Raw genomic sequence first — 13584 nt, forward strand, 5'->3', positions numbered from 1 at the left:
CTGGGCCCTATAGATGCGCTGATTCTCAGGTGTAGAGAGAGTTTTCTTCCTGAAGGGGGCAGGAACTAATCATCAGAGCCTGGTGGTCAAAATTTTGCAGAATTTGAGCCTCGGTCTGCTCTGACATGGCCGTAAAACAATTTATCATGTGTGTATGTTTGAAACTAAGGCAACCTCAATTCAACATGCTACACTGCAGTTTCTACAACCCTTATTTTTTTGCAACAGCGCCACCTATGATATTGGATGATTGCCACAGAGCACATGTTTTGCAGCATTATTCCATCCAAAATACCACTTTCGGTCCAATTAGTGATAGGATTAAAGGTCTATTCTACCCAAATAATACTTTTTTCTGCCAGTGTCTGTGAGCTTGTAAAGCTAAATCCCATCTGAAGTAAACAGGGACTGGTCATGCTAGAAGACTGGGTGCTATAAATGAATTCATTCTCAGGCACAGAGAGAGTTTTCTTCCTGAAGGGGGCAGGAGCTAATCATGAGAGCCTGGTGGTCACAATATAGAAGAACTTCCGCCTCGGTTTGCTCTAAAACAACTTACTGTGTGCGTTTGCAGAAATTTCTGTGGTGCCGTTTCCATCAAGTCAAAACTCCAATTCAAGATATTTTTATCTGTATTCTGACTTCCAGGTTGAGAAATCAGCATCATTCTGACTCATTCAAACTAAATTTGAGAGTCTCCAAAGGACAATATTGATAAGATGAATGAGAGGAATTAATGGTATCTTAAGAATTAAACTGTGGAACTGAGAAGTCTCCTTAGTGTCTGATGGTGACGCCCTCACTGTGGTCAGTAATAACTCTGTGGTTTCCTGATGCTGAAACACTAAATGTCAGGTCACAGTTTCGCATCAACACTAACTGAAACGGTGTTGAAGTTTCTTCTTACTGCTGGTGTTTGGTTCAGCAGATCCTCCCTCACATGAGCTGTGGTTTTCTTCTTATTTTTGCTGCAGCTGTGAAGTCAGTCAGTCGATGTTCGTCATGAAGATCGTGCTGCTGCTCGCGCTCCTCACAGGTACTTCCACTCTCAAAACACCCTTGTGTTTAACTTTTTATCAATTTATTCTGTCTTTTTTTCCTTGTTTGTCTCCTTTTTGGGTTTAATTTTTCATTTTTTGTGTAAAATTGTTTAAATCAAGAAGCAACTTCACTTTTATTAATATCGATAAAGAGTTTGTTCTTTTTACATTCTTTTTGACGTGCAGCTGTCTGACAGAGACTCATTTATTTCGCTTATATTTAGATGTAAGTGAGAAGATTTTATCTGTCAGAATAACTGAGAACAAGAAGAAAGCTGCAGCTGCAAACGCCCAACTAGCTTGATGACAGATATTCTCTCTCCGCTGAACCATGATATTGTGGGTTTCATATTCACTGTATTATGAAATCTTCAGTTTTTTTGTTGCTGTGTGAATCTTGACCTGCAGCAGCAGAAAGAGGAACCACTAAAAGACTCATCTGTGAGAAAAAAAAATTGATCTAAAAAAACAAATCCAGAATAACGAGGGAGAATGAGGATCAGTCAGGAGGTTTTTCCTTCTCAGAACAGGACAGTAAATATGTTACCTTGTTTGACAGAAAACTGCATTTCCTGTTATTTCTAAACAATATTTTGAAGTAAATGAAACCCCAACTCACCAAACTGGTTTTAAAAAAGTGGATTTTCTTTTTTTTTCTCAGTTTTTCATAATTTCGAAGCTGTTGTTTTTTTAGTTAGGCCTGAAAAAAAGATGAAAAGTTCCTTTAAGCAGGAAAATCCACCATCAGTGACCCGACTCAACGTCTTTTCTCAAGTTTTTTTCTTTAAAATAAACAACATCTGAAGAAATCCCAACTTTAGTCTTTTTAATGAAGCCATGCAAAGTTTTACCTTCTTATTATGAATGTTTTCAGAGTTTCAGACCCTTAAAGTACACAGGAGTGATTTGAAATGTCCTGCCGTTTTTCTAATCAACTCTAATTTAGGCAAAATGTAATATTTGAGAGTCTGTTTGTTTAATTAAAATCAATCGGGGAATATAGTTTGTGTGATTTTTCTAAACTATTATGGAAAAACTTGTGAACACCAAAGTTGTTTCTCCATTTCGCAGCCAGAAATTGCATTTATAGGTGTTAAAATATTATTAAATACAAGTTGATCCTGGGCTGCACAGTGCTGTAGTGGTTAGCACTTTTGCCTTGCAGCAAGAAGATTCCGGTTCAAATCCTGGCCTGGGTCTGGGCTCTTTCTGCATGGAGTTTGCATGTTCTCCCTGTGCATGCGTGGGTTTTCTCCGGGTACTCCGGCTTCCTCGCACAGTCCAAAAATATGCTGAGGGTAATTGGTTACTCTAAATTGCCCGTAGGTGTGAATGTGAGTGTGATTGTGTGTCTGTATATGTAGCCCTGAGACCTGTCCAGAGTGTCGTCTGCCTTCACCTGAGTCAGCTGGGATAGGCTCCAGCACACCCCACGACCCTAGTGAGGATAAAGCGGTGTATAGAGAATGGATGGATGAAGTTGATCCTGGTTAAAAATGCCCCTTTCATTGTTCATACTTGTTTTGTCCAACCACCTACCAACATGCTGATTTCAGCCTTGAAAGTTTACCCAGAATGCACTTTTTAAAGTTTTCTGTGGTGAAATATCAGAAAACAGAAACACATCCAGGATACTAGTGATTGTTTCTATGACTTCACGTCACAGACATTAAACTGTTCACACTAGGATACATCCCATAATACTGATGATCACAGCTGGTTACAGAGAAAATGAACAGAAACTGGATTTAGTGTTTAGACTGTGACACCTGGATGGATGGATTTGTTTTGTTTTCCATCGTTGTGGTCATTTTGAATCAAATTTTGGTCACTTTGTGAAATATTTTAGGGTTTTTTTGCATCATTTTGCGTCAGCTTTAGTAATATTTTTCTCACATTTTCTCATTTTGTTTCACATTTTGACTGCTTAGAATCTGTTTGTGTTCATTTTCCATAAAATTTTTGTCATTTTCTGTCAAAATGTTGGTCCTTTTGTGCCACATTTTAGTTGTTTTGTATATTTTTGTGTTCATTCTGCATCACTTAAACTTCTGTCAAATTAGGATTTATCCCATAATACTGACGCTCAAAGAAGTTTATAGAGTTGGTTTTTGTCATTAGTGTCACTTTTTGATCATTTTAGTCATCTTAGGGAGAGTTTTGTCTCTTTGTGACATGAAACTATGATACATCCCATAATAATGATGCTCAAAGTTGGTTCTAGAGAAAATGATCAGAAACTGGATTTAGTGTTCAGATTGTGACACCTGAATAAATGTAAAACTGATCTGGTTGAACATTTTGTGTGTCATTTTTCTTATTTTTGTCTGTTTTTATTGTTTTGTGTTCATCTTTGCCTCTTTTCTGTGATTTTACATCGATTTTGTTTGCCTTTGGGACAGGTTTTTCTCGCTGGCTTCATTTTGTTTGTCGTTTTGGGCATTTTTGCCTCTCGCTTTTGACGTTTTGTGTCACATTTCTATTGTTTTGTGTCTCCTATTTATTATTTAATGCCAGGTTTTAATCGTTCTAGGCGTTTTTAAGGGAGTTTTGTCTCTTTGTGACATGAAACTATGATACAACCCATAATACTGATGTTCAAAGTTGGTTCTAGAGAAAATGAAGAAAAAAAAAAGATTCAGCTTTTAGAATGCAACACCTGAATGAATGTAAAACTGATCTGGTGTCAGTTTTTACCAGAACTCAGATGTGTTATTCCTCCTGTGTCTAACTGCTGAACTGATGAAGTTCTGAGGCTCAGAAATGATGGCGTTTCAATCATCCTCTATGTAATTCAAGGGTCTGTAATTCTGGAAATATTTGTCGTTTGAAGGTAAAACTTCACATGACTTCAATAAATACACTAAAATTACTGTAGGTAAATAATCAGCTGATTCTGAGGAGGTCAGCAGGAGAAGGTTATTTTTTTTTCATTGAATGACCCATAAAACAAGATGTTTTACAAACATTGTAAAGTCAGAGACTTAAACGAAAACTCAGGTTGGATTTTAGCTTCATGTCTTTCTGTCCTCACAGCCTCTGGATGTCTCAGCAGCAGAGTTGATGGTCGAACAGGTGAGAACATCACCTTCACCTGTAAGTACAACAGAAAATCCTACGGAGCTCTGTCGGTTTGCTGGAATCTAGGAGACATACCAAGCAGGGGTATGTGCGACAACCAGCTGATCTCCACAGATGGAAATAAAGTGAAAGAACAGAGCGGAGTTTCCAGCAGGTATCAGCTGATGGGACGACTGGACCAAGGGGACGTTTCTCTGACGATACTGAACCTAAGAGAGAATGATACTGGACGCTACGGATGCCGGGTGGACATACCTGGATGGTTCAATGACGAAAAACATCACTTTGATCTGACCGTTAAAGGTAAGAGGCAACCAAATCCATTTCTCACATCTGTTCCACCAGATGTTTCTGTGCATTTGTATGTCTGACCTAATAACTGATTCTATGTCAGTTTCAGTCATGAAAACTAAAACCGTTTGTTTTTTTAATTTAGTTTTAGTAAAATTTTCAGACCATTTTTTAAGTCACAGTTTCCCTAAATTAACTCCAGATGGTTCTAACTAGTGCTGATGTAGTTGCACTTAGTTCTTTCTCCATTAAACAGAATCTAATTGATCATTTTTTAAACAAAGTTAACTGAAGTAATGTTGTAAAAACCAGTGGCGTAGTGGTTAGCACTTTCACCTTCATCAAGAAGATCCCCTGTTCAAATCCCAGCATGGGATCTTTCTGCATGGAGTTTGCATGTTCTCCCTGTGCATGTGTGGGTTTTTTCCAGGTACTCTGGCTTCCTCCCACAGTCCAAAAATATATGGATGGATGTTGTAAAAACTGTAAATTTCTGCAGACTGAGAGTCAGTTAGCCCACTACTCAAACCAGCATTTTACAGTAACAACATGAGGTTTAGTTTTATTATCAGATGATTGACTTGAGGCAGATTAAGTCTCTGACGTTACATGATATGTGTTGATGTTGTGTTAATTATTCATTTTTAGCTCCACAGGTGAACACCACCACGACCGCATGGACGACAGCAGAGACGTCCACAGAGTCGACACCAGCCAGTCAGACTGAAGGTAGTCCAGATCAGATTTCCAGCATTTTTATTACTTTTTATTTTATTTTTTTGAGCATTGTGGGAGCTTAGCTTGTAAAGGAGCACCATGACAAAGACATTCGATGTCAAAACTGCAATACTGGTAGAAATTACTATTTTAGCTTAAAAACAGTAAGTTGAAAAATATGAATAAAGAGATAAATGTTGGTATTGCAAGTCATACTTTTATCATACTTTGTGATAGTAGAGGCATCGTTTTGATTGTTTTCATTTTATTTATAGCTAAAACAATAAATAAAGTACAGAATGAAAACTTTCATATAAACAGAGGTTTGTGAATGGAGAGTTTAGCTTCATATTAAAGCTTTCGGTAAGTAAAACCAAACTCTGCATGTTGCTGAGGAAGCAAAGTCTCAGAGGCAGTATATTTAGAGAAAAACCAAAGTGATGAATCATTTCTGTGGAAAAATTTTATTAGTCATCGCACATTCACATTTTTCTGCTTCAATCCAGCAGAAATCTGATCCATTATGAGTCACATCTGACATAAAGATCAGAGGCTGCTGTGTTCGGATAAATCTGAGTCATGATGTCAGACTGTTGACGCAGCCGTCCTAAAAACATCTGCTTTCACTTCCTCATCCTGTAGATCACATGATGTCCACAGGACGCCTGATGTCCTCGTCCAGCAGTGTCAGCAGTGTCAGCAGTATCGAGGTGAGATGAACAGATTTAACAGGTTGAGTTAATATCAGAAGACAAATACAAGAGGAGGCTGCAGTTTCAGGACCACAGTTCTACGACCCTTGGTTTTGTTTTTATGCCGCTTACAGAATTGGATGGTCGTCACGTTGACTTGTTTCAAAAGGTTAGATGAGACTTGTTGATTTTTAAAGATTATTCCACCCAAATATCACTTTCTGTCAGAGTACTGATAGTTTTAAAGGTTAATTCTACACAATAATGCTTTTTTCTGCTAATATCTGTTGGTTAGAAAGGCTAAATCAGGGGGGTGCCAGATAATGACAACATAAAATTAGGGTCATTCAGCCACATTTTTAAAATATTTCTGATCTTCCAGAGAGCTTTGGGGAAGTTTAGCTTGTAAAGGGGCACCATGACAAAGACTTCTGTGATGCCTAATGACATCCAGCCAGTAGTCCAATGTTTACTTGGGTGCAATCTGAATAGTGTTCTTACAACCCAGTGATATATGTGACAGTGGGATCTAGAGTGAACAACATGACTGTTTGCATTAAAGTGATGAGAAATTATGTGACAGTGAAGTAAAATTAATGTTGTTCAGCCATGTTTTTTTGCATATTTACCTTCCAGAGAGCAGTGTGGGAATTAAGCTAGTAAATGACATTATGGCAAGGACTTCTGTGACCCCTACTGACTTCTGGCCAGTAGTCAAATCTCTACTTCTGTACAGTAAGAAGAGCATCCATGCTACCTAGTTATATATGGAACAGCAAGTTTTAAAGTCAGTCATGACTGTCTGCATCAACATGGTCAGATATTTTATCAAAGCTGTTAGATATGGTGGGAAAATAATAAACAAAGTAAAATTAGTGTCATTTGATCACATTTTAGTATTTATCTTCCAGAGAGCATTGTTGGAGTTTAGCTAGTAATGGAGCACCATGACAAAGACTTCTGTGACCATTCATGACGTCCAGCAGTAGTTGAATGCTACTTTGGGTGCAATAAGAACAACTTCCCTACAGCCTAGTAAGATATGTAACAGCAAGTTATAGAGTCAAAGTCATGACTGCCTACATCAATGTACTGAGAAACTTAGTCACAATTAGTAGGTACTGTGTGTGAAAGTGATTCTTAAAAGTTAAAATTAGTGTCATTCAGCCATATTTTTTAGTATTTTGTATCTTCAAGAGGGTATTGTGGGAGTTTAGCCAGTAAAGGGTCACCATGACAAAGACTTATGTGATCCTCAATGACTTCCAGCCGGTAGTTGAATGTTAAATTGGGTTTGATAAGAATAGTGTCACTACAACCCGAAGATTTTTTTTGCAGCATGTTTCAAAGGGAACCATGACAAAGACCTCTGAGACATTTAAAGACCTTCTGCCTTTGATGCAATATGAATAACATACAGACAACGCAGTAGGACATCTAACACCAAGTTTTGTGGGACTTTAACTAAGTGTGTGGTATAAATGCTCACCTACTGAACACTGCAGCTACAAGTCCAGTTTTGCAGGAGGACGAAGCAATGTGAAATCCTGCAAGTTTAAGCAGCAACTGCAACTGAATGCCAAAACCTTTTCTTTATTTTGAAGCCTCATGTGTGTGTGTTTGTGTGTGTTGACAGGACAGCAGCAGTTTGACGGGGATTCTGGTGTGTGTTCTGTTCGGGATCATTGTTCTGCTCACTGCCGGCGGACTCTTCTTTATCAGTGAGTCAAAGATAAAAACCAGCCTGCTCCCTTTAGTTTTAGCCAGATGGCATTCAGCTGTCATAATATGAGGAGTTCACTGGCTGTGGGAGTTTATATACTTGAATACAACTGAACCATTAACCAGGTCAGACTGCAGAGAACAAACATGACTTCATCTCCATTTATGAAGCATTTTATTATTACTGCTGAGCCATTAAAATGTCATTTTTTAACATGTGCTAAACAGGTTTGGTTTTGTCTCTGTTGACAAGTTTTTGCATGTATTTGTACAAAATTTTGAAACTTGCCCAGATGTGAGATGAAGTGAAATGTGAAAAACTTCCCAATATCACTTTATATTAAAAAGTAGCAGTTTTTTTCTTCAAAGCTGCGAGAATTCAAAGGCCTGTGTTAGATTTATAAACTATTTACAGAAAGTACTCATACAAACTCACCAGTATCTGCTCACACACTGAGATAAACAAATGTTAAATATATAAAGAGTCTGTACCAATAAAACGTGTAAATGTCATGTATTCATATTTATGGTGCAAAAAGTCAAGATGAAGTCATTAGTTGTCAAATTAACTGCAGGTTGTCATTCGTTGTTGCTGCTTTTACACACAATTACTCATCTTGCTTCGTGTATTCTAATTTTTCTGTGTTTAAAACGTCCTAAATGTGATGCAAAGCAGCTGTAAACAGTACATTTCTCTCTTTGTTAACGCTCCTCCTGATGTTTTTGTGTCTCTGCAGCCAGAAGATGGAAGCGACTCAACAAAATGTGAGTGACCCGTCCACATTTTAACTACTTCATACTTTATTCAATCGATTAGTTTTCAACTACTAAAATAATAGTTGGGAAATTTTAAAAGAGACAAATGTGTAATTTTTCTGATCCCAGAATATTACTTAGTATTCTCTAATTCTATTATAATTAACCCTTGAGTGCTTCAGTGCAGTTTAACTTGTCTTATTTATGTTATTTTCTCAATTAATTAACCTTTAAATAGAGCCTGGTGAGTATATTTACATTTCTACTGTCCATTATGGATCACTAGTTTAAATCACTTTTGACTTCTTCTCCACCACATTTCAAACATTCTGCATTTTACTGCACTATATTACAAATATATAATATATATAAGGAAAAAATGTCTAAACTCAATGATTGTAGCCTCCTAAAGGCAAATATTTTCTGATTTCTTCCCTTCTCTGTAACATTAAACAGAATATCCCTGTGTTGTGGACAAAAAAAAACAATGACAATAATAATCGCTGTAGTCTTAGAACCAAACTTTATCAAACCAAACTTTATTCTTAGGAGTTTAAAAATTAAAATTGGACTGAGAAAGTATTATTTTAAACCTGATTTTTAGCTCTCATTTGGTTGCCTTCAGCAAACTCTAGAATCAGGATGAATTTCTGTCAGATTTGTTGTCGTTTAATGTTCAGTTGGAGGTTGTTGTAGTTTATGGAGTAGAGAATCTTCTAGAGGAATTATCAGTGGGGTTGGGGACAAAACAAGACATTCGCCACCTTTGGGAAACCCCATTTGTCACCATTTTAAAGGATACACAACAGATTGATACAGAAAACAACAGAGAGTAAAAACAGTCATTAGCTGCAGCTCTGGACATTCATCAAACCAAGCTCCATTCTGAAAAGTTTTCATTTAGGATCGAGCAGATAAAGTATAAATGGAGCCTGATTTTTATCTGGTTGCCTCCAGCAAATTTTATTATCAGGATGAATTTCTAAAAGTATAAATTCCCTGGTTTTAGCTTCTTTAATGGTAATATTTTCAGTTTCTTTCCTCCTCTATGATCTAAAACTGAATATATTTGTGTTGTGGACAAAACAAGACATTTGTTTTCTTGGACTGTGAAGTGCTGATTGACATTTGTGACCTTTTTCTGACATTTTATGAACCTAACTATTAATTAATCAAGTAAATAAGTGTCGGATCAATCAACAATGAAAATAGTTGTGAGTTGCAGCTCTAAAATGAATCTTTATCAAACCAAACTCCATTCTAAAAAGTTTAAAACTTAAAGCCAGATGAAAAGCATTTGAATTGAACCTGACTTTTAGCTCTGATCTGGTCACCTCCTGCAAATTTTAGAATCAGGATGAATTTCTGTCAGATTTGTTGTCATTTCTGGAAAAAATAAGCATTGGTATTGTGGACAAAAAGAAGACATTTGCGACCTTTGGGAAACTCCATTTGTCACCATTTTATAGACTAAAGAACTAATCGATTGACCCATATAACAGTTGACAGTGAAAATAGCCGTTAGTTGCAGCTCTAGAATGAATCGTTATCAAACCAAACTCCATTCTAAAAAGTTTTAAAGTTAAAGCCAAATGAAGAGTGTTTGAATTGAATCTGATTTTTAGCTCTGATTTGGTCACCTCCAGCAAACTCCAGAATCAGGATGAATTTCTATAAGATTTTTTGTCGTTTGACGTTCAGTTGGAAGACTTTGTAGTTTGAAAAAATGGAGAATCTTTTAGAGAATTATGGACAAAAACAAGACATTTGACACCTTTGGGTTACCATATTTCTCACCGTTTTATAAACTAAACAACTAACGGATGGATCCAGAAAACATCTGGGAGTAAAAAATAATCTTTTTTGACATTTTTCTTACATTTTATAAACCAAACTATCAATTAAGTGAGTCACAAGTGATGATAATCGTGAGCTTCGGTCCTTTTCTGTCATAAATTCCCTTCAGGCAGTTTTTGAAGCGTCTTCAGGTTTGCTGATGGGTCATGTTTTTAAGCTTTCTCAGCCTGCAAACCTTTGATTCGTCATCTTCGTCTTCATCGCAGCTCCGGCGAGTGTTCAGACTGAAACTCAACAATGAGAGAAGACCTCCAAAACCACAAACCACATGCCAAGTTTCAGTTGAACACCAGCCGAGCAGCGCATTCGTGACGCATCTAGCTTCTCTAAAAGGGTCTTTTGAGAACAAAATCAGATTTTGGACTCATTTTTACTGCTTAGTTCTTGAGGAGTGACACCTGAGTAGACCTGATAGCCTCCATAGTTTTATTCCTACCTGATTAAAAGTTCTTAGAAAGCATCTTGAGGCTGCAGGTCTTTTCTGTCCAGCAGGTTTCCTTTTAGCAGAAACAGAAACTTTGAAGTGACGAGATCAAACTTTCCACTGCGCTCATCATCCAGCTGACGAGAAACTTCTGAATATGTCAAAGTTTAAAAGTGAGAAACGTAACCGTCAGCTCACGAGTGCTGATGCAGATTAACCAGCAGTCAGTCCAACCGAGGCTCGGAGCGACTCGAGGTGACCTTTAAAGACTCGTCTGGTTTTAGACCTAAGCTTTGAGGTTTGTTCTAAACAGGTTTCAAAAGGTTAGATGCTTTTACATTTGAAGAACCCAACTGACCCGATCGGTTAATGTCTACTCCGTCTAGAGAAAACTCGGTTATACTAAAATGTGTCAAAGAAAAGCAGCGAGTTGTCTCATCTGAGACTCTGGAATCAGAAAATGTGTCGCATTTTTTAGCTCAAAAACAACTAAAAATGATTTCTTATCTAAATCAGTCTTCTTCCCGGCTGATAGCGAACGTTCCTACAATGATCAACAACATCTACTACAAGTTCTAAGAAATTTTAGAAGTGAACGTTTTAATCAAATGTTCCAGGAACATTATGAGTATATTTTCATTTTCAGGAATGCTCCTATAAAGTTAATGTTTAATGTGTTTAATATTTTGGTGTTAAAAATCAGAGGATGTTGTCAGGAACATGGATCATGTTCCATTAAAACAAAGGAGGAACGTTCTCCAAGTAACATTTAAAATATTTTCCAGACGTTATTGAGTCCTCAGATGATTTCTAGAAGACGTTCCTGTAATGTGATATATTACAAAGGTGGAACATTCTGGCTGAAGTTGTTCTGAAGATGTTGTGGAGATGTTGTTGAGGAACACAGCGTAGAACGTTCTTTTATAAAACATTCTCACAATGTTCTATGATAACAAAGGAAGAACCTTCTCAAACCAATATTCAAAAAATGTTCTTCAGATGCTGCTGTGGCTACAGATGACAATGTGTTTTATACAGAACCTTTTAGAACGTTTCTGTTATGTGATATGGTAAAAGTGGAACATGTTATAGAAGTGTTTCTAAAAGATGTTTCCACAATGAAAACAAAGGAAGAACATTCTGAAAGCAGCATTCAAAAAATGTTCTCCAGATGTTGTCGAGAGCTTAAATGACAGAAAGTTCTTTACAAGACATTCCTGTATTGTGATATATTAACAAAGGTGGAACGTTCTGGCTGTGATGTTCTGAAGATGTTTTGAGGATGTTGTTAAGGAGCACATAGAACATTCTTCAATAAGATGTTTCCACGATGATAACAATGGAAGAACGTTCTGAAACTGACATTCAATCAATGTTTTCAAGACGTTATTGAGTCCTCAGATGGCAGAAAGTTCTTTACAAAACGTTCCTGTACTGTGATATTTCAAAAGCCGGAACAATCTGCCTGCAATGTTCTGAGGATGTTTTGGAGATGTCGTTGAGAAGCACAAGGTAAAATGTTCTTCTGTAAGACATTCTCACAATGTTCCGTGATAACAGAAGAGGAATGTTCTCAAACCAACATTCAAAATATGTTTTCCAGATGTTCTCTATAAAGCATGTTTTATAACGTTTCTGTAATATGATATATTGAAGGTACAACATTTTACGTTTTTGCTGAGGGAACACATTAGACAATGTTCTTTTTATGACTCTTAGACAATAATGGAACATTCTGCCTGTGATGTTCTGTAGATGTTTTAGGGATGTTGTTGAGGAAACACATTATAGAACATTCTTCTACAAAACATGTTTTCAAGATGTTACCAAGACCTTAGATGACAAAATGTTCTTCATAAGACGTTCCTGTGATGTGATATAACTACCAAAGCTGGAACGTTCTGCCTGCAATGTTCTGAGGACATTGCAGGAACATATTAAAGAATTTATAAAACATTCCCATAATGTTTCACAGTGTTACATGATAAGAAAAGAAGAATGTTCTCAGTGGAACATTAAGTTTTGGGAACGTTTAGTGTAACGGCCTAATGATCTCATCACCAGACATTTTTAGAATGTCTTTAGTCATCCGGAATTCTGTAAGAACATTCAGGGAACTAAAAGAAAACTTTGCAGAACTTTCTCAGAACGTTCCATCACATGATCAATAAGTCTCCGTGTTGGTTGTGTCTCAGGCCTCAGCAGCAGATCAGCGGTTTGGACCAGTTCAATCCGTCGTCGTCCACGCTGCAGCTCCACAGTCGAGGCTCGGCGGTGGAGAACATCTACCAGATCGACGGAGGCGACTACGAGTACTGTCCCTGAAGCTCTGCCCACCAGAGCTGGGACCACGGCGAGCTGTGGTCCTCGAGACGTGAACATGGACACGAAAGTCAGAACGAACTGTGAAAACGAGGAGATCTTCGGGAGAGAAGTCGACCACAAATCCTAGAGAGCACTGCTGTGGGAGTCATCCAATCAGAGAGCTTTAGTTTGTAAATAGTTTCCATGCTGAGTTCTGGAAGTGGCCATTTTGTATATTTTTCCCCAAATCGTGCAGGACAGAGCACCATTCTGGAGACTCTTTACAGGAATAATTTCATGTATTTCTCAGGATTTAATTTAATAAAATATCATCAAACAGTTTACATCAATATTTTTATTATATTTGCTACATATCCTGTTAAATTACCTTCAACCAACAAACTAACTTAAATTAGGAGAATTTGGATTTTTAATTACGCATTGAGTGGCAACACAAAGGACAAGGTACGTTTTATCCGTTTGATTCCCGGCTATAAAAGACACAAGCAGAAACAAAAAATCAAGCCGTTTTTTCGTTTTTTCGTTTTGAGCAAAAAACAAAAAAACAGGAAACGGTTCGTTTTTTCGTTTTTTCGTTTTGAACAAAAAAACAAAACAAACAGGAAACGGTTCGTTTTTTCGTTTTTTCGTTTTCACCCCCAAAATGAAAATACGACTCAATATTCCGTTTCATTGGTGG

General features: G+C 37.2%; 1 protein-coding gene across 1 annotated transcript; it reads left to right on the forward strand.

Annotated features, from left to right (window-relative positions):
- The first annotated feature begins 838 nt into the window (after nucleotides 1–838).
- Nucleotides 839–13228, forward strand: LOC110970296 (hepatitis A virus cellular receptor 1 homolog). Its single transcript, XM_051937740.1, has 7 exons — nucleotides 839–1036; nucleotides 4077–4424; nucleotides 5061–5141; nucleotides 5772–5839; nucleotides 7458–7542; nucleotides 8281–8308; nucleotides 12776–13228. The coding sequence occupies exons 1-7, from the start codon at nucleotides 994–996 to the stop codon at nucleotides 12903–12905; spliced, it is 783 nt and encodes a 260-aa protein (XP_051793700.1). The 5' UTR covers nucleotides 839–993; the 3' UTR covers nucleotides 12906–13228.
- Nucleotides 13229–13584: the final 356 nt, after the last annotated feature.

This window comes from Acanthochromis polyacanthus, chromosome 17, assembly GCF_021347895.1.
Source record: "Acanthochromis polyacanthus isolate Apoly-LR-REF ecotype Palm Island chromosome 17, KAUST_Apoly_ChrSc, whole genome shotgun sequence".
NCBI lineage: Eukaryota > Metazoa > Chordata > Actinopteri > Pomacentridae > Acanthochromis > Acanthochromis polyacanthus.